General features: G+C 46.2%; 1 protein-coding gene across 4 annotated transcripts in view; it reads right to left on the bottom strand.

Annotated features, from left to right (window-relative positions):
* Positions 1 to 1,901: 1,901 nt before the first annotated feature.
* Positions 1,902 to 21,744, bottom strand: part of Kctd1 (potassium channel tetramerization domain containing 1) — a 186,021-nt gene continuing 166,178 nt past the window's right edge. For all 4 annotated transcript variants that reach the window (XM_060377650.1, XM_021639928.2, XM_021639925.2 and 1 more), the window contains exons 3-5: positions 19,775 to 19,919; positions 7,275 to 7,580; positions 1,902 to 2,817 (exon numbers count right to left, since the gene is read on the bottom strand). In XM_060377650.1, the coding sequence (XP_060233633.1) occupies positions 2,659 to 2,817; positions 7,275 to 7,580; positions 19,775 to 19,919 (610 nt within the window). In that variant the 3' untranslated portion in view covers positions 1,902 to 2,658. The remainder of the gene's footprint in view (positions 2,818 to 7,274; positions 7,581 to 19,774; positions 19,920 to 21,744) is intronic.

The raw sequence follows: 21,744 nt of genomic DNA, 5'->3' as shown, positions 1-21,744 counted from the left end.
GCACTAAGTACAAACTTGATTGTAACCAGTGCAGGGTCCTTGTTTTACTGGTTTGGGGCTGTCTTGCCTAATGAAAATAGATGGCTAGAAAAAAAAAAAAAGCAAAAGTTCATTCTTCAGTAGGATAGGGATGGTAGAGCAGCTGGCGGGGCAGCTCTGGCTGGCTACGTCAGATTCTGTGGTTTATTCGTCTCATGTGAAGAGACGTTATGGGAAGAATGTGGCAGCCTGGTTGGCAGTCCCCAAAGAAATTCAGTGTTAAGGCTGCCTCTGTGTTTCAGAGAGGGGCATCGGACATGAACGGCTTGCTTTTAGTTCTAGTAGCAATGATATTTTCATTACTGGTGTCCTCAGGCACAGACTTTTTAATTTCAAACGGGAAGGTAGGTTCAGGATGGAAATAGCCCATCACCACGGGAGTGTCGCTGCACCAAAACCACATTTAGCTTACCTGCCAATCTTAGCAGCATTTCAGGTGGCTTGGGGTGTCTGAAAGGAGGGGCTGAGAAAGAAAGGTAGCCAGGTGCAGTGGCACAGGCCTGTAAACCCAGCACTCAGGAAGGCAGAGCAGAGACGTCTGTGAGCTCAAAGCCAAACTGGCCTCCAGAGTGAGTCCAGGACAGCCAAGGCTACAGAGAAACCTTGTTTTGGAAAAAACAAAAACAAAAACAAAAAACAAAACAAAACAAAAAAACAAAGATAGAAAGAGAGAGACACACACACAAGGGGCGGGGAGAGGAGAAAGGTATTGGGAAAGAGGCTGGAGTCACCATCACCCTGAAAGCTGAGGACTCAGGTGTTTTTTTTTTTTTTTTTGTTTGTTTTGTTTTTTGAGGACTCAGTTTTGAACTAAGATGGACATCTCAGGCTTTATACCTTCCTGACTAGTAGGAAAGTGATTTTTTTTTTTTTTTTTGGTTCCAACATTTCCCTTATCACTTGTAGTTATAACACCCTTCGTTGAAGGCCTTTTGGCTAATACTATAGCAGATTCAAGTTGGCTGCAGGTTTGTTGTTACTCTCCTCAGCAGGTGGGGTTTATGGCCTTCTCCGCAGTCTGAACTGGTTATGTCTGTTCAGAAAACAGAACAAAGCCACAGCACAGGTTGGGTGTGGCCTCTTACAGGACTGCCCTTTCCACAGCTGGCTTCTCAGAGCACTTAGAGTGGCAAGTTGCTGAAGAGGTCTGTGCCACAGGGAGTCTGAGGGCCCTATGATTGGCAGCTACCTGGGTTAGCTGCCTTGGACAGCAAAGCCCTGCCACTCCCCTGGATGACATCATACGGAACAGGATCAGACCAGCCAAGGCCAGTGTGCGCTTGAGGATCCTAGAATCACAAGCGCGCGTTAAGCTACCCAATATTTCTCTGGTCACCTCTGCAGCAAATAACCTAAGAGTGACTGAAACATTTGCAGGACTAAAGATTAGAGTCTAGGTGTGGTGATGCAAACCTATAATCCCAGAACTTGAGGTGGAGGCAGGAAGATCAGCAGTTAAGACCTCTTGGGTGACAGTGACTCTGAGCCCTGCAGGGGCTACAAGAGGGGAGGAGGCAGGAGGCAGGAGCCACAGACTTGGAGTAGCTCAGTGGCAGAATTCTTGCTTCGCTTGAGCCACGCCCTGGTTTCAATCCTCTGCCTCCTCCTCAAGAAGAGACAAAGTGATTTACCTCATTCAACAAGGCAGAATAACAAAGGGCAGGGAACAGTGGCTGAGTTGGAAGAACTCTTTAGGACAGGTGGCTACAGCCTTATCTTTTTGTGGGCTTTTGACTTTAAAGCCAGCTCCAGCTGTTAAGACCGCTTTTTGATGCTCAACACAGAAGGAAGGGGAAAAAGAGGGGGAAAAATTTTTTCATTTTAATTCATCTTTATCCCAACAGGTGTGTTCTACACAGAGCTCATTTTTTAAACAGAGTTTATTGTATTTAATACATTATAAAATCTGAAAAAATTGTAGGAAAGCAGCAGACTGAAACTGGAGATCTCTAGCAGGTAATAACTCTGGCCCCTCTGCTGAACGATCAGCATAAAAACAAAGGAAAGGTCGCGTCTGAGGTGGACAAAAAAAGCGTCAGTCCTATACAAACTACAGTTCCGGTGTCCGGTCTACTGTACTTCCGGTGCAGTGTGCTCTTGAGCCGTCCTCTGAATTCCCTCCTGGTCCCTACCTGACCAAACACGAAGCCTCCACTTGCAAAGACACACCAGCCAAGGTGTTTCGTTAAAAAAAAAAGAAAGAAAGAAAGAAAAGAAAGAAGATAAAGGGAAAAGAAACAGTGGGTGGCTGCCGGCAATTGAAACCATAAGGAGACTCTGCCCTCCCTGTTCATGGCTTATTGACTGGGCAGAGACCTCAGAGGCCCGGGACACCCACGGCCATCACAGCCCCCACTGTTTCTCTCTCTCTCTCCCTCTGCATTTCCTACCTTTTGACATATATATATTTATTTATATATATTTTTTTACATCTTGAGGATATCATGATTCCAATTGTTCCCATATGAATACAGGTGTGATTTCTAGTGGATATAAATGTCTTTTATTCAATTTTAGGTTCAGAGCTTGGTTTACTGTCCCAGCTGCACACAAATGTCCCTTTTCTCGTATTGTTATCGGTTGTGTTATGTTTTCTTTTTGCATAAGAAATATGTCTGTTTAGTCCAGCGGCTCCTGTTTTATCCGGATGACAGAAGGTACTCGCGGTGTCCGCCTCAGCTCCCGCCGCAGGACGTATTCACTGAACTGGGACGAGTCCACTCCTCCCCCACAGGAACCCACGATTTCAAACCCTCTTTGCTGCAACCGCTCGAGGACCTGTGAAAAACAAAACAGATATCTGCTTAGGGGCAAGGCAAGTTTGTCAGCCACATAAACATACTGAAGGAGCGTTCCAAGGCGCAATTCCTGCACATTCAAGGAAGAAAACAACGTTTGTTTTTTTTTTATTAGAAAATATATTCCAAATTAAGATACTTCTAGCTGGGGCTGCCACTCGGTTGAAGGGTGCTTACCCAGCATGCACAACGCCCTGGTTTTTGACCTCCAGTACCGCAGACAAGAAGATACCATGAAGGTCTGGTTTAGGCTAAAGGATTTGTTGTTGAATTCTAAAGTCAAACACTAGCCAGATCCTTGCATCTGAGACATGTCTGACACTCTTCAATGCAGGAAGCCATCCCTGCAACTCTGAGATAGAGAAAGGCCGGAAGCTGAGGGCCGTCTGTTTCGTTAGCAATCTAGCAGAGAGTTCACTGGATACAGTTAAATTCCACACAGCTCTAAAGGAAAGGGACACCGTAAATCGTAACTCAGAAAATAAGCTCGTTTTTGTTTTCTTTTTAAGTGGCGTGAAATGTTGCTAAATACTCCCAAAATGTCAATAATATGGGAGGCCGAGGCAGGAGGATCAAGAGTGTGGGACCAGCCTGGGTTACACAGTAACAGGCTGGCTGAAAACAAGCAAGCAAAACCCAGTTATCACTAAGCAAGACAATCCCAGTTATTTTAAGTAAATAAATTACTTACAATTAATTAATTAATTAATTACAGTGCTGGGGATTGAGCCCAGCATCTTGTGCGTGCTAGTCTTTGGACTACAGTTCTTGCTTCTTAAATTATTGTGTGTTTTGTTTTTTTTTTTTTTAATTTTATCACCACCTTTTATACGGAGCACAGAAGCAAAATAATGCATTAGAAGAGACTGGAGACACAGAAGAGTGTGGGCTCCAAACATGCAGACTGAGAACAGTCTCGAGCCCCCCCTACAGGTGGCGCCCAGTTGGCACGGGTGAATTCACATCAGTGCTCACTGGCCGAGGGACAGGGTGATGGGAGCCATCCCTAGGTTCACTTAAGATGCTCTGGTGGGTGGTGAATACAGGAGTGAGAAACAGCTCTCTGAGTGGAACCCTCTAGCACAGGGAATGGAGCCCGGCAGTGGGAGCCGCCTCAGTTGGCTTTGAGAGGATCTTCTGCCCCGTAAGGAGGGGGAATGTGAGCATGAGGAACCATCGGACGGTAATGAACCCTATTTTCATGCTTCCTTTCCCCAGGGATATGATGGACACCGAGCTGTCTTCCTCCCTAGAGGTTATGATGCACAGAGCATGTCGAGTAGCTGGTGCGATCCGGTGCTGGCTGGATGTGGTCAGAGCTGGTTTCAAGGCCATGAAAACAGCTTAGGTATCATTGCCTTTTGTTCTACTTATTTATTTACTCATGCATTCAGTGTTTGTGTGTGTGTGTGTGTGTGTGTGTGTGTCTGTGTCCATGGAGGCCAGATAACAGCCTGTGGGGAGTCACCTCTCTCCTACCACGTGGGTCCCAGGAACTGAACTCAAGTTATCAGGTGTGAAGGCAGGCACCTCTTCCAGCTCAGCTAACCGACAGGCCTGGACTCATTCCTGGACAGACACCATAGCAAAGTCCATTGGTTTTAGAAACCTATTGAGAATGTATAAATGACTGAATGCAGCAGCAGCAGCAGCAGCAGCAGGTGTCTGGGGTCCTGTCCCTGAGTCTCTGTGTACGGGCGGATGGGTGTCTGTCTCTTGGTGGTGGACAGCGTGGAAAGCGAGAACAGGTTGGGGCTGGGCTGAGTGGTGACGGTGATACAGGTGGAACATCCACAGCTGATGTGGCCAGTCAGGCGTAGGAAGGGTGTTCCCTGGCCAAGGGGTCGGGCTGAGATCTTCTTACTCTGGCTCTCGATGCTATGGTTGGCTCTAAGGGGCACCTGGCAGGGTGTGTGGGACGGAGAAGGCTTTCAGGCTTCACAGGCATTTAGAAGCCACATAGCCACTCAGGACTGCGTCTGTGTGTCGTCCTGTAGGACCACCTCACACCTCCAGGAGGTGCCATTCACACAGGTGAGATGCAGCTGTTGCCCTCTGGAACCCTGGTAAGATGGGGTGACTTTCTCTGGATGCTGGCAGATCTCATTTTCTGTGCATTTCCTGCTATCCTGCTCTGGGACAACTGTTCATACATTTTAAAAATTATAAACAGTGTGTAACAGTTCCCTGGAGGCAGCACGATCCCGGGGGCGTTTCTAGCCTTTATAAACTCCTGGACAGCGGGTGGTGGTGCTGGGGAGGGAACAGAGACAGGTGTTGCGGGAGCCAGAGAAGCACATGGCCACTGAGCTGCATCCCAGCTCTGCAGACTACATAGTAAGTCGTGGGCCAATTCCAGCTCAAGAGGCAGGAGGTTCTCAGCCTGCCCCCTTCTATCAGAGCTCGGCAGCACAGAGCTCCATGGGGAAGACTCAGGGGTGCCTCTGACAGGCACACGAGCAAAGCTTACCTCCTCCAGTTGTCAGAGGACACTGACCCACTGGCCATAGTCCAGGGAGGCAGAACTTATGCTCAGAGCACCGAGCTATGGAAACAACATCCATCAGCATCAAACGCACACAGTACCGCATGTGGCCTAAACCAAAATCCTGAATCCCACCTCGATGTTTTCTTCTCCCAAAGATGTCTCCGACTCAGAACAATGACAATCCCACTCCAGTTCTGTCGAGAACCTGTAGGGCTGCTTCCAAAAGCTTGAGACTTTCAAGTGTCTTCAGACTACTTTGCATCCTGCCTCCTCCTTTCTCGACTTTCATTTACTGTTAGAGGTTTTTGTTTTGTTTTGGTTTGGTTTTTTTTGAGACAGAGTCTCAAGTAGATAAAGTCGGCCTTGGTCTTGCTAATTTAATTAGCTGAGGATGGCTTGAATTTCTTTTCTTAATTTTATTTGTTTTTATTTATATGTATATGCATGTCTGATTCTTAGTCTGTGCATCATTATGAATAGTTGCCCAAGGAGGCCAGAAGAGAAGATCCCCAGGAAGGGAGTTGCAGACAGTTGTGAGCCAGTCAGTGTGAGTGCTGGGCACGGAACCTGGGTGGTCCTGACCATTTCTGTAGCCCTGACCTGGAATTTCTGATCCTCCTGCCTCGACCTCCCAAGTGCTAGATTTATAGGTATGTACCACAGCTTATGCAGTACAAAGAATCAAACTCAGTGCCTAGTGCATGCTGGGTAAGCACTCTACAACGCATCTACCTTCTTGGGCCCTGGAATATTTGTTTTAAAACACAAGATCGAGTGGCTCACATTTCTGTTCAAAGTCCCCCATTGGCTTTCTGCTTGTCTCACACAAGCAAATGAACCCTAACCCCTCAATAAGACCCACCACAAGACCCAGAGTGCTGACAGCTCTCTCTGAGGCTCACCAGGCTTGTCTCTCACCAGCCCTGACCCCATGCCCTTCTATATACTCACTCTGACTCCCTCTCTTCATATGGCATTCCTGGCAGAACTAACATGCCATCCCACTGAGGGCTCTTTACAGTTAATCGTTCTGCCTAGAGGCCCACTGGGGAGTTGTGTGGGCATTGAAAGCTTGGTCTGCAGCTGGTGGACAGTCTTTGAGGATACTCACCTCGTTGATTCACTGATGATGTCACACTATCAGGAGGAAGTAGCTCGCCTGAGGGTGCACCTCTAAGGAATACATCTTGCCCAAGCCCCTTTCTATTTCTCTGCCCTCTTTTTGTCCAGGCCATGACGAGATGAGCAACTTTTCTCTACCACTCCTGTCAGCCACGATGTTCTACCACAGCCCAAGATACAACAGAGCCAAGTGACCACCTCTGAGACCATGAGCCAGAATAAATCACTTTAAGTGGCTTTGCTCAGATGTTTGTTACCGTGAAAAACACGGACAGGCTCTGTGACCCAGGTGTCCTCTTACTACTATTTGGACAACATTTGTGTTGGTTATGATGTCTGGGACACAACCTCCACAAACACAGAGCTACTGTCTAGGTTGTTCTTTTCTGTATCCCCTGCAATCAGAGTCAGTAGCACACAGTATGTGCTCAATAAAGACTTGTGGATTTATGGGATGGAGGTAGAGGCTGAGAAGCCAGATACCCAATGCAAGCCCTGCACATCACAGTTCCTTAGCTCCCTTGAGGAAAGGCACTAGTTGAAGCAGTGTTAAGTAACAGCATTAAGAATGGCATCAAAGGGGCTGGAAAGATGGCTGCTCTCCCAGAGGACCCAGGTTCAATTCCCAGCACCCACATGACAGCTCCCAACTGTCTGTAACTCCTGTTCCGGGGGATCTGACACCTCACACAAACATAGTTGAAGTCAAAAGCCCAAGGTATAGCAAATGAAAATAAATAAATTAAAAATAAAAAATGGCATAAAAAAAGAGAATGACCATACACATCAGCGGTCACATCGATGCCACACGGTTCTCGGTGCCTTACCTGGACTGAGTTGAGGTGACAGTAGCCATTGAGAGGGAACCTGATGACGTGCGTGGAGTCGTGATTCCAGCCTGCATTGACGGAGTTGCACATCACGTCGCCGATCTCCGGAAACACTTCTTCTATCAAGGACTTGTCCCCGCTGAGCGTGATCCTTTCTCCAAGGTCCGGGGCCACACGCACCACGAGGCACTCGCAGGGCCGCGAAAAGCGGCCAGTTTCTCTGTCCTGTTTCCATCGTTCCATCTCCAACAACATTGGCTGGAGTTGAAAATATTTTGCCTCTTCATATAACAAAGTATAGTCCTGGAGGAATAAAAAGGCATTTCACAGTGGAAAACAGGTGTGTAAGGTGCTAAAAACAGTCATGTCTTGTTTGCTTAGGATCATTCTAGGCAGACCAGGTTGGTCTCGAACTCATGATCTTCCACCTCACCCCTGCCCCTGCAAATGCTGAGACTACAGACGTGGGTCACATGTACACATTAGAAACAGATGCTTTTTAGTGTCTTCTGGACATGACAGGACCACTGTAGTCTCAAACTCACAGCAGCTGTGGCTTGGCTGCACATTCTAGCAGGGAGGGGAAAAGGCTCAAAGGGCCCCACCCTAGCTGAGGAGCTGTTGAAAACTGATGGCTGCGAGGAGAGCAAGACTGTGCTCCAGTGGGCAACTCCACATTCCTGTGTGTGTGGACAACACAGCCTGGACTCCGTGGGTTACAAACACAAACCAAAACAAAAATGAGAAACAAAAAACAAACACCCAAAACCCATGAAATTGGAGTAGGCTGTAGGGAGTGGATTTATGAGGAGTTAGAGGAAGGACTGAAGCAGTAAGATCTTTTTACATTGTAGTTTGCATGTATGAAATTTCCCAATGACTAATTAAATGTCATATTAAAAAGAAATTGTTGTTTGTTTACTTCTGTTGTATTTCAATAATCAAACCTAAATGCAAACTTAAAACACATTGGTAAAGACTCACTGTGCACTCATTCATTCATTCATTCATTCATTCATTCATTCACTGTGCTGGCTAGACTTATGTCAACTTGTCACAAACTATAGTCCTTCGAGAGGAGGGCACCTCAGTTGAGAAAAATGCCTCCATAGATTGGGCTGTGGGCCAGCCTGTAAGGCATTTTCTTAGTTAATGATTGGTGGGGGAGGGTGCACCCATTGTGGGTGGTGTCAGCCCCAGGGTGGTGGTCCTGGGCTCTTTAATAGGCTGAGCAAGCCTTGGGGAGCAGGCCAGCAAGCAGCACTTTTCCATGGCCTCTGCCTCAGCTCCTGCCTCCAGGTTCCTGCCCTGCTTGAGTTCCTGACTTCCTTTGTTGATGAGCTGTGCTGTGGAAGTCTAAGCTGAATGAATCCTTTTTCCCCCCCGAAGGTGCTTTGGTCATGGTGTTTCATTACAGCAATAGAAACCCGAACCAAGACATTCACTCATTTTGTTGATGATACAGGGGACTAAGGGTCAGCAGACAGGTCTGTTTAAGCGCTTTCCATGAATTGAGTCCTCAAGTCCCCTGCGAAATCAGGCACCATCATTATTCCCATTTCAAAAGTGAAGAACAGAGATGAATTCACTTTCTTCTTTTAGCTCAGAAGCGCACCTCGGCGTTTCCAAGCTTCCTGGTGATGGTGGGATTCCAAATCCATTCCTCTCTGCTGGAGACCATGCGTGGGGTTAGGCTCAACTGCAGAGACACTCACTCATGGGAGCCTGTGACACACGTGAGGTTAGGCACAGCTGCAGATAACCTTCCGGGAGCCTTGCATCCTTGCCACCTTCAGAACTTGTGGTGGGAAGGTGGGGGTAGCAACGTAGCCTGGGAAAAGGCGTGAGTGGGTGTCCGGAGGGTGTTGGTATGTGATGGTTTAGGCGAGGCTGACAGAGATTTGGAAGTTCTCACCCTGCCCCTGGACAGGGTCCAGGGTTCGCATCTCAGAGATGCGAACATGCAGCTCTGACTCCGGGGGACTGGGTAAGAAAAGGGAGACCTGTCCATTTCTGAAAGATACAGCAACTGTACACAGCTTGAATTAAAGCCTCGCATCTATGGAATAGGTCCTGAAGCACACACAGGAGCTACTGAAAGAGCAGACAAAAGAGAGTGGGGCCAAGGGGAGGACGGACAGGCAGTGTGAGAAGCGATGTTGACGAGTAGGTCAATGTTATGTCTCAGCGTAGCTATGGTCACAATCATCCCTGGGTGTGAGGTAAGTGGATACTTGTCCAGACACGTTGGTTGAGAACGCTTTAATCAACTGACAAAGCCATTTCTGCCTTCCTTCCGTAGGCCCAGGCTGACGAGTGGTGCTTGCTGTTTCCTGTAAATACATGGCCTCCTGCTTCTAAGATCAAGGAACAGCTCAGAAGCAGAGGATGGCCCAGAATTGCTTTTACAGTTCTTTCTCTGTCTTCTCTCTCTCTCTCTCTCTCTCTCTCTCTCTCTCTCTCTCAGAATTGCTTTTACAGTTCTTTCTCTGTCTTTCTCTCTCTCTCTCTTTCTCTCTCTCTCTCTCTTTCTCAGCAGTAACCATGTCAGCAGCTTCATTCACATCTTCCTGAGAGACCAGGGGAGTGGTTCAATGGTTGGTAACAGTGGGCCTCTCACTGGACAGTCCATTTGCCATATGGGGAAGCGGGGGCAGGTGTGAGAGGCAGTCAAAGACTCATCTCGGCAGGAGCTGCTACTTCTCCACTCTGCCTTTCACCGGGCACCCCGGAAGAGTCAGTCCTCCCCAGCAGAGGAAGCCGAGGCTCCCATAATCTGCCCAGCACATGTTCCTAGCTGCATGGCCCCCTGACCCTCAGGGATATGGCTTGGTTTTAGGGAATTGAGAATTAGCTGAGGTGTGCCTGCTCTCAACATAGGGCAAACCCAAGCTGGGCATATTTGCATAGCTACAATCACAGACTTTTTTTTTTTGAGGTGGAGGCAGGAGGATCAGGTGTTCAAAGCCAGCCTAGGCTACGTGAGACTTTTACAAGACACAAGAACAAAAGAACATCAGTAACAAAATGCCCATCCTTAAAGCTAGGAGACAGGAGAGATGGGTTTTTGCCTGGCGACCAGGGATCTCCACTCTGGAGCTTTGTCATTTCTAGATTATAATGCCTGCAAGATACTGACCTTACATACTTATGAAGAGGAGCGTTCTCAAGGAGATTTGAAAACAGTGTGGAGGGCTTAGGGGATGCCCTGCCAGGAAAATGCCTGTGGGAGGACTGAATTCACCCCCCAGAACACAAGTGAGTGAGCCAGGCAGCACTTGTCACTCCAGCTCTGGGCACGTAGATACACAGGGATCCCTGAGGCTCACCGGCCTACTGGCCTGACGCCAGCCAGTTTCAGGACAGTGAGAGCCCTGCCTCAGTGACGTAAATAAATAAGGCGGACAACACCTGAGGAACAGCTGAGGCTGATCGCTGGCTTCCAAGTGAGGATGTGTTCCTGCGCGCGCGCGCACGCACAACCCCCCTAAAGACACCGTAACTGAGTCACACAGGTCTTGGGAGAGCTGCCTCCACTGCCTGTCTGCCCATATGCACACGTGTGTGTGTGTGAGGAAGAACCTGCACATGAGCTTTCTAGAGCCACCAGGCCTTCCCGCCGAGTAAAGTGGGAACAGCCTGCTTGCCCAGCCTTGGCCCCAGGGAGAGTTCTGCCTCATACCACTGCACAGTGGTCCTGGGGCTCTGACTGAAAGCTCCCATCAGCGGGCAGCCGGCTCTCTGACAGGGCAGGGCAGGGCACTTCCAGGTTTTGGCAGCTTTGGTTGTCATAAATGGCGGCATTAGACAGACCTGAATTTTCCCGTGCTACTAACTTTTTTTCTAAATTCTCTCTGTAGTTATGGAAATTAAGAAATGTTTTAGTTTAAAAAGTAACGGAGTTCACTGTGACATTTCCAGGCAGATCCCTCTCCATGTGGGGATGGTACTTGTCCCCTGCAGGACCCCCTCCCCACTTCCTGCCCTCTTACATGTCTCCCTTTGCCCCACAAACGGTGCGCCTCGTGCTTCCATTTCCTTCCACTCCATTCAGACTTCCTTCCTCTCCCAAAGCCCTTCTCCCTCTCGCAAACCCCTAGAACCTGCGAGTGAGAGAAAATGAGCTTAATTCGCTTAACGTGACAATTTCTAGTTCCACCTGTCCTCCTTGCACGCTTTTGTGCCTCTTTTCAGCTGAATACAGTTTTATTGTTGCGTTCGTACTACACTTTCTTCATTTTTTTTTTTTTTTATGGTGGGTTTATGCGTGGGGCACAATGTGTGTATGGGATCAGAGGACGATTTTGTGGAGTCGGCGGGTCTGGGGATGGAACTTTCTCAGTTCGGGGCTGGCATCCTGGCGACCGTGAGGCCTAGCATGGGTGAGCAGATTCCTTGGGGAGCTGACAGAGGCTCCTTTAGCTGCTCGAGCAGGTCAGGCGTAGTGGTCTCCTCTGGTAGTGGTAGTTTTAGTTTTTGGTGCCTGCGCAGTGATTTCCACAGCGGCTACAGCCACAGTGTAGCCGCTGTGGAAATCATTGCCTTCCCCCAGCAGTAAACTCTGGCTTTTCTCACCCCCACATCCTCACTGGCATTTGTTGACAGGCATTCAGACAGGGCTGAGATGGGACTCTAAAGCAATTTTTAACCACGTTTCTCTGACAGCTCAGGATGTTGAACGTGATTCCAAATGAATAGCTTTTATCTTATTTAAAAAAAAAATCCATTAAAATGCACAAAAACCTGACTATAAGACCCAAAACTCTAAAATTGCTAGAGGAAAACATAGGCAAAATGCTTTGAGAAATGGACTGGAAGGGCTTTCTGAAAATGTCCAGGATTACACAGATAGAACCGTCAGAACTGACCACTAGGACTACATGATGTCAAAAGATGTCTGCACAGCCCGGAAGACAGCAGAGGCAGCCATGACGTGGGAGTGACAGAGGATTAATGCCTAAAATAGGTAAAGAGTTATAAAAAGGCTGACGAACTGAGTAGATAGGTCTCAAATGGCCAAAAAAAAAAAAGCAGAAAGAGTGTTCCCCACCCTCAGCTGTCGGAGCCTAAGGGATCTGACCTTTTCCTGACCTGCCCTTTAAACACTGCAGCCTTGCCCCACACAGGCTGAAACTAACCTTCCCGCTCTCTTGCACTTGCTGTGGCTCCCACGGGCTTCATCGGCCACCTGCGGTTTGCTTGCTGATATGCGCCCTAACACCCCAATGGCATAGGGCACTGAAGGTGTCACTCAGGAACGTGCAGCCTCCCTCTGCTCAGCGGGAGGCTTTGTCACTGTTAGGGACACTGTGTTTCCAGTTGCTGCTGGCCAGCACGGAGGAGGGGAAAGGGAGAGCCAGATGGCCGCTAGCCTCCCCTTTGTCTCCGGCCTGCACGATGTGAACTGGGCCATGCATTCTCCACCACGCTGAATGAAGCCTTCTAACGCCGTGAGCCAAAACAAATCTTTCCTTAGTGAAAAGAACATACAAACACTGTAATAAAGGTCATTCTCATCGTCCTGGCCATGGGCTGAGTAGAGTCTACAATGGTGTATTAAGGATGAGTCTTTCCAGCTTCCAGAGGCTGTCTGAAGTCTGTGGCTGAGACCTCTCAATCACACCTCCCTCTCTCATTGCCACACATCCCCTTCTGACTCTGACCTTCCTGTTTCCTCTTGTACTTTTAAGACCCCCCCCCCCCCAACACAGCCCACCCAGGTAACATGGATCCTTTCACCAGCTCGGCTGCCTTACTTGGAAAGTTTTTCTTTGCCATGGAAAGGAGTTAGGGTTCGGCTACCAATGGTGCTGTTCTGCCTGCCCCGCCCCCGCCCCGCGTGCCCCAGTGCAAAGCTTATCTTCTCTTGGCACCCCGCCTCTGTTTGCTTTCTTTTTGCTTATAGAGGAAATCTCTGACCCCCTTTGACAAGGGCTGCTGTGGTCTAGGTCCTCATTTGGTGTCTGGGAGTGTTCTGAGATCCTGAATAATTTACCCATTCCAATCTCCATGCTGTAGGCTTTGAATTTGTTCTAACTGAAAACCTCGATTCCCTCTTTCATGCCCTGAGTTTTTCCTGTTTCCATGTTGTTCTGAACTGCATGGTCAGTGTGAATCATTGTATAAAGGAACCAGACAGCAGGGATGGATCCAGCCCTCTGTGGGCTGGACTGGCTAGTCCAGCCGTTATCAAACTATCATTCTTTAAGACCATAGGCTCACTCACAGTTACGGCATTTGGTAGAGGGCCTGTTGGAATGCTACTGTTTAAAGTGGGATTCTGAGGGGGGACAGAAGACATTCTGGAATGGGGTCACATCTCCACACTGCCCCAGGCTTCTCCTTGACCTCAGCCTCTGTCGGAAAACCGGGGGGAACAAATTATAGTAAATCCACTCCCCGCCCTGAAGTGCTGTATCTACAGCGAAACCACAACGTAGCTCTCTATCACAACCCAAAGGTGATAAAGCTGAGGGTGATAACACACTTGAGTTCATCATTATCTTCATTTTCTCTTGAAATGTGTGAGAATCAATCGCTGCTTTGATATTTCTAGCCTTTCTGGCTAACTTCTGAAGGATTTCTGTTGCTGGTGAAGAATCAGAATGCCCCCTGCCCCTTCATCTTGAGTCGTAGGACATTGTCCTGTGGCCTACACTGAACTGTGCATCCTTGTGAGGAGAGAAGTGGGCGTGGGCAAGAGTGACATGGTCTCTGGAACAGGGTGCATATTCAAGGTGGCAGTGACTGGTGGGCTGGCAGAGGTGCCCTGAGCGGGCGTGAGGTCCCTCAGCTCGCTCTGCTGGCTTCTCTGAGAACGTTCTAACCACGGAAGTAACTAGAAAATTGTTTGTGTCACCACAGTTGACTAACTTGAGAGTATCTCAGTGGAACCAGGGTGGAAGAGAGATCCTGCTCACTGCTGGGGTGGATCCAGGACAGTGACAGCATTTTAGGAGAAGCCAGAAAGTTCTAACAACCAGTCCTCCAAACTGACCGGCTGCTCTTACTGGTGCGAGAAGGCTTTCAAAATTTCCAGGAGATAAACTAGCAAAACTCTGTCCCCCTCTCCCATAAACACTCCCTTTTCATGAGCTAGACCACTTTAAGCTGGGGTCATTCTCATATGTGATGGTCTTTAGCAATGCTATAGCCGGCGGGTAGGAACACTGCTGCCTCATGGTGGGAAGAGGCTAGGAAAAACCATCAAAGCCCTACCCTGTACAGGACAGTCCAACCTCAGAGAACTATTTGGCCACAAATGTTGGCAGGGTTGAAAACTAGGCCTCACATGGCTCCTTTCGCTGCAGCCTCGGCACCTGGCAATGTTCAAGTCCAGCATCATAGGCCGGCCACATGCAGAGGGTATGTGTTCTTGGTAAGACATTTAACCTACAGGGCCTTCAGATGTGACTTCCAGGTCAAATGAAAGAGCAAATGGCCGAATGAACAAAACTGTATGAATGGCAAAGCTAGATGACAAGCCATTCCGTGGGACAGCTGGCCCAGCCTCGTTGCTAAGTGAGTGGGAACCATACTAGACAGTTCAGAGAGCAATGAGCTGCAGTGTCTCAGAAACACTACGTGTTCAGGGCATTTTTGGAATCAACCAAGTAAACTTCTATGTGATCATGGTATTACACAAAATAAAATTTAGTTAAAAAAAAAAGATGGTAGAAAATTGTTAAAATGAGTACAGAAAGTACAGGAAAAGGTCCAGAGGGCTATTAAAGGTTCTGTCATCATTCCCTTCTGTTGTCCACTTGACATACCTGGAATGAGGGGTATTAGGAATTGCCTCCCTCAGACAGGAGTTTGGGCTGGGAGAATTTTCTTAATTGTTAATTGATGCAAGGGGGCCTATCCTACTATGGGTAGTGCCATTCCTGGGATGGTCCTGGCGCCGTATAAGCTGAGCAAGCTAGAGGAAGAAAGCCCGTGAGCAGCACTCCTCCATCATCCCTGCTTCATTTCCTGCATCCAGGCTCCTGCCTTTGTAGTGGAAGTTTTGGTGTCTTTAAAAACTCAGTTATGTTATGTAAACCCACTTTTTTTTTTGTTTTGTTTTAATCCCAGGTATGGGATAGGGGGCTGATTTAGATTGTCCATGGCAGCCAACTATTTGCCTCCTTCGGGTTCTGAGATGAGCTCTTTGCCAGCTGCAGATAGTTTAATTCTGAGGACCCTAGAGAGGGAATAAAAATCAGAGCCCAGAGAGAAAGGGGGCTCTAAGAGAGAAGGCTGCTTCCTGTTGCTCTTGGCTGCTTTTGATGCAGCTTAAGGAGAAGTTAGAGATATCCTGAAGCAAAAATTGGTATTGCCCCAAAGTACCCAATGATCCTAACCAACAGGAAGTAGCCAAAGAGAACTATGTCCCCTTTCCCTTCTACCGATTGTCTCCTACCTGGTATTGGGGTGCTGGAAGGATTTGGGCTGGAGTACAGAGAAAGAAGCATTAAGGAATGCAAATAAAAAAAGTTTTAAAAAGTACGTCAACGTGCCTTGAGTTCTTGGCTTCCCTTCATGATGGACTGTGACCTGTGAGCTAAGCAACTCCCCCCCCCCCACAACCTCAACCCCAACTGCCAAGATGCTTTTGATAACGGTGTTTATCACAACAACACAGATGAAAACTAGGACAGGTTTAACATTGGCCGTCTGAGTGGGGCCAATGGGTGGGGATACAGTGCATAAATGGTTTTTGCTTCTTTATATTTTCAATGTTTCTACAGTATATGCATGCTTCTATAATATTAAAGAGCATCAGAGTTTTGAATATGGTGTAGATAGATAAGCTAGGCCAGCCTTACAGTGGATTTGTCTAAATCTAGGAAGGGTGGATGGATATTCAGAGAGCAACCTCAGCCTCAGCTGTTGCCAGAAGAAGATGTTAAAAATAACAAGTTGGAGGGAGAGAGAATCGTAAGGATCCCTATGAATAAAAGGAAAGCTCCCGACTTCCGGAGGATTGGGAATTACAGTCACACATCCGTGTTTGCATGCAGGCACTGCAGTAGCAATGAGCAAATCATTATAATTGAGGACAGAATTAGGAAAGTAAGGGCAGTTAAATCCGCATAGAAACACTTAGAGAAGTTCTGCAATCATGTACACAGATAACTGGCTTTCAGTGGAAGCTAGAGCACAAGCTTCTGGAATATGAAATTATCAAAATTGCTAAGTGGGTATTTAGCACACACAACATTATTTGTGCAATTGGATTTTAATGGGTGCAGGATACTAATACTGCAAGATTTCACACCCTTGTTTGCCCAGCACTAAGTGGCTGGAGCCAGAAGGAAGCAGTCAGAAGCTGTTCTCCCTAGCCAACCTGTAAAAGCAATTCTTTCCACATGAAAAGGATAACGTCCCATTTGCCAGGGTCGGGAGGAAGGCTCTGGCACACTGACCGCTCACGTGGGCACCTGTGATTGCGATTCCCAGGAACTGAGCTGCTGTTTGTGGTTTAATTCCACCAGGGCCACACAGCTGAATGTCCAACTCAGCTCCCAGTCTTCTTCCAACTGCTTTCCATCAGTTCCAGAACACTCTGTGTAGACAGCCCATCACACAGCAGTCCCCAAGGAAGCATTTTAAGGGCCCAGGACACATGGATTTCTTTTGACAAGTGTTTTTTTTTTTTTTTTTTTTTTCTGTCCAAGATTGGACAATGACCAACTAAAGAATGTGTTCTTTACTTAAAGTTGATGAACAGCTGATACTTAGGGTCCAGGAATCCTCAGTGAACACCCAAAGGTGTGGTGGAGCAATGGGCCCAGTCCTCGGTGACTGGGTGAGGCCCCAGGGCTGCCTTCTGGGACTGGCCACATCAGCATCTAATTTGAATGCTCTTGGATGTATACCAATGCTTCCCATGGGAGCTTGTGATGGAGGTTAAGCCAAAGTATGCGTTTAAAATACCGAGCTCCTTTCTTGGAATATGCTGCCATTAAAAAAAAAAAAAAAAAAGCTATATCTTGTTCTAACAGTTACTCCCAATTGACTATCTTATGGTTCCCTGGAGTTGCACCCCTGTTAGAAATGAGAGTTATAAATAAGGACATTATATAGATGCAAGCTTTTGCTTTTCAGTTTAGGCCCCTATGATTTTAAGGGAAATGTATAGAGTCTACTGATACTCAGCATTTGGCCTGCCATGACTCCTGTAGCTAAGTAAGCAATTATCATACTGTGCAATATCCTTTAGAGAAAACATATGTCTCAGTCTGTAAACATATTACCATGCGGCAAGTTAGCCAGGCGAGTACAACATACTTAGGATTATATGCAAGAAGGTATGTGGCTGGGGTTTCTCTCTTTGTTTCATGTGTTTACTGCGTGTTTGGGAGTGGACATGTGTGCATGTGTGGGTATATATACAGAAGGCAGAGGGCAATGCTGATTGTCTTCTATCAGTCTCGACATTACTATAGTTATTGGCAGTTTCTTGAGACAGGGTCTGTCACTGAACCTAGCACTCACCACTGTAGCTAGCTCAGCTGGCCACTGTGCCCTCAGCTCTCTCTGTGCCCCTCTGTGCCTGGCATCTATGTGGAAACTTCTACGGGAACTCAGGTCTTCATGTGATCACCCACTCGGCCTCCTCTCCAGCCCATACGAACCAGGTAAGGGGCTAAGGGGCCTTTCTTTCACCTTCTCTTTTCTGAATCGGAAGCAGAGCCCACGTGCCAAGGGTTACCAGACAAATGGACAAGAGTACGGAGGAGCTACGCCAGGGCATGTTTGCTTTCCATCAAAAACTAGGCCCCTTTCATAAGAAAACAAGGAGGGTGATGGCACCTGTACAGTGAACCCAAGGACGACTCATGAGCCTGCTGCTCGTGGGCCAGCAACGAACTCTGAGGGTCGCTCAAGGGCGCTAACTTCACTTTAGACTCCAGGCTCTGAAGACTTGGCTGACACCTCACAGCTCTAAAGTGCAAGTGAACGACTTCTGTGTCTTGAGAAGATGCCATTTCAAATATTCACAACATATATAATTCTTTTACTTAAAAAGAAACATATTACATATCACTTTATAACTTGCTATTGTCATTGAATAATAAAGATTCGGTTTTCACCCTATATGTCAAGGGATAGAGATGAACCACACTATTCTGAATTATTCCATAATATGGATATTCTATATTATTTCCAACCATCAACTATCTTTGAACTCCCTTTAGGTACGTTAAGTTTGCCTCCTATAAACATGACTATCAGACATCCTATGTACAGACACGTTTATATACCTATGTGAATATCTATAGAAAATAAATTCATAAACATGAAATTGCTAGATAGCTTGCATGATTCAAATTTTAATAGCTATGGCTGAATTATCCTCCAAAACCATTTACTCATTTTCCCTCCCAACCACACTGTACATTCCTCCATACTCTGTCTTTAAAATTGTAGTCAAATTAATGTATAAAAAGGAGTATATCATTTTATTTTTGTACCTTTGATACTAGAGGGAGATTGACGATCATTTTAAATATTTACTGGCAAAATCTTTCTTTCTCCCTTTCGGAAAATCTTGTTTATAGATAGAAGTTTCCCCTCAATTGTTTATATACTTTTATAGGTTTGGAGGAACTCTTTTATGATGGGTATTAATCTTTTGTTGCAAATATTTCTTCTACTAAGACATCTTTTATTTAAATACGATCTGTTTGCTTCATAAAGATCTTTTTAAAAAAATCTCTCTGTGTATAAAAAAATCTTAACTATACCCTTTCTGCCTCAAAATAGAAAGTCCTTTTAAGAAATGTACTCTGCCCACTTCTCATGATGCTTAGTACGACCTGGTCATTACAGTTTGTTAGACTGACTCTTGCTCTTTCTATGACTGATCCTTGCTGTTCTGTAGGCAGCACAATGACAGTAGCACATTGATTCTGAATTTAGATACTTTAATCAGTTCTCTATTAGCTCTAATAGTATTCAGAATTCGTAGTTTAAAAAAATTCTATTTAGGGAGTCATTACCAGCCATACAAATTCTATTTTCGTGGATTCCCTTCTAATACTAACTTTCTATACATTGCTGTGTTCCAATTCCATTGCCTTCCGGGATCCTCTCACTGCGCTTAATACCAGCACTTGCTGCTCAGTTTACAGGGAACAATTCTAAAAGCGTATTGCTAATATCAACCTTAGATTTCTGGGAGACAAATTTCCATTGAGTTAAGAAGTTCCTCTTACTCCCTCTAGCTTGTTAATACATAGCAGAAATTAAATTTGAATTTAACCAACTTCTTTTCAATTTACTAAAAGAAAGTATAATTCGATTATTTAAATTAAAAGCAAATGTTCCCTGATCCTGTAAAACGTAAACACTCATCTATTCTGCTTCATGAAGACAGTAAAGCCATGCCAAGAGGGTTACTGGTACCGTTAGGGTTGGTCTATGTGGCAAGGGTATAGAGCTAGAAATAGTTTTTGGAGAACATCAAAATAAATAATATATTTAATTGTTAACACGGATTTCCTCACCTTGAAATCATCAGGAATGAGGAGTTTTGATGTTCGTAGAAAATTCAAGATATATCTGAACATCTGCCCGTCTCTGTCAATGAAATAGTGCTGTTTGAGGCTGTCCAGAACAATGGGCTCTGTCCCATCAAAAAGTCTTCCGATTCTGTGACGAGAAAGAAGGAACAGTGAAGACAGTTAGATCAACTGTTTGGTGGCTTCAGCTTCGAGTCAGTCAATGGCAGCACTTCAAAGATAGCTGATCGTGGAAATCATCTGCTCAGCAGTGATGGGCCTCTGAGAAGTGTTGGTCCCTACTTGATAAATCTCTTAGGATGAGAAAACTCAGAATCATCTCAGTTTGTTTAAACATGCACCTCTGTTTCCCATCTCTCACCTGCAGAGGAAATGTTCCTGACATGGCGATCATGGCAAGGGGCTGTCACTGCGACTGGAGATCCTGTTTTTTTTCCCCAGTGGCACTCATTCTCTGTTCCTTGCAAAGTGTTGCATTTCCCATGTGTCTGTTAAACCTATTCTGCTCTAGAAAGGTGCCGTTTTAAAGAAATGTATTTTAGCATTTTCACAACTCCTAAGTCCCAGGCTTCTTAAAGTACAGTAATAGAGAGTGCTAGCATCTATTCTAAGAGTGAGCAGAGGGCTAGCGACACTGCAGCACACCAGAAAACAGGACTCTATGTCCTTTACCAGTGGCTCATTTGGCTTCTCACTAATAGTATAGCTGGACGGATGCTCCATTTTCTTAAATACTCTTTTTCTCTCATGATCTCATAACATGCCTGTCTCTGTTTTGGAATGTTCTTTACTGCTTTAAAGATTATTTTAAAATAATGCATTATCTAATCCTATGTTAAAATGTGACCAGGGTCACAGAAAACCAAGTGTTCTACCCCTTAAACCATGACAAATCATATTTTCCTCTCCTCTGAAATCAGTCATGTGAATTTTTGTTTCAACAACGATATTTTAAAGATAATTCTAAACCTCTCACCCTACCTAAAGGTAAATCAGAGAAATCAAAGACAGGTTGCATTTCCCAAGCCTGGTCAATTTTTTTTTTTTTTTTTTTTTTTAGGGTGCAGATGACAATCACCCTGGGACTCTTTCACTCTGTGACTTCTCATTCATTTCTCATTGACACATCAATCAAACAGACAAATCCACCAAGTCACTTATGTGTAGTCTTTCCGGGACAGCCTGCTGCAGGATGGAAAAGAATGAGACCTGTTTGCTTCTCACTGAAACATTTTACTCTTCCCTTAATAACATGATAAATGTACGGTTGACAGGGAAAGAAAGGAGGCTGCATTAATTAAGCGCTTTCCCGGCGCCTTTCACTGTCCTCAGCACTTTCTACAGGTAAGAAATCCATTATCCTCTTCTTAGTGATGAAGAAATCGGCTCGAAAGTATGAGGAACTGGCCCGACTAGTTAAGTAGTGACGGGGGTGGGGGGGGGTGGGGGGGGTGGGGGGGGGTGGGGGGTGTTGGCGGTGGTGGCGGTGGTGGTGGTTTGGCGGCTGCTTAAGGAGGAAGGGCCCTCCTTACGCTCTCGAGAATCAAAGAGTTGCCACTGTGCAATGAATGCTTTCGTTTTAGAGTTGTTTCTGTCAATATTTGTTAAACAAGAACTTTACAGTGAAGCCCAATCCCCTCTACTGATTCATTTAGGGGCCTGAAATAAGTCAGTATCGTATCGATGGTTCCATCATTTTAGTAAACAGAGATGGACTGTACTCTGTTTTAGTGAAGTACTATGCTTCAGGACTCTCCAACACTCACTTCCAGCCTCCACCTGGAAGTGCAGGGGCACAGGATGAGCCACTAGTACCACGTGGATGGAGCAGGGACCTGCTCACTCTTGTATGAGCACAGTGGAGCAGAACTGTGGCTGCCAGTTACTTGCTATAATCAGGATGCATAGCCTTACTTGTATCTCCATTTTTTTTTTAATTAATCTCATTTTTTTAA

The sequence above is a fragment of the Meriones unguiculatus genome, chromosome 2 (genome assembly GCF_030254825.1).
Source record: "Meriones unguiculatus strain TT.TT164.6M chromosome 2, Bangor_MerUng_6.1, whole genome shotgun sequence".
Classification (NCBI taxonomy): domain Eukaryota; kingdom Metazoa; phylum Chordata; class Mammalia; order Rodentia; family Muridae; genus Meriones; species Meriones unguiculatus.
Note: the sequence above shows the minus strand (reverse complement) of the source record. Positions and strands in the feature narration are given on the sequence as shown.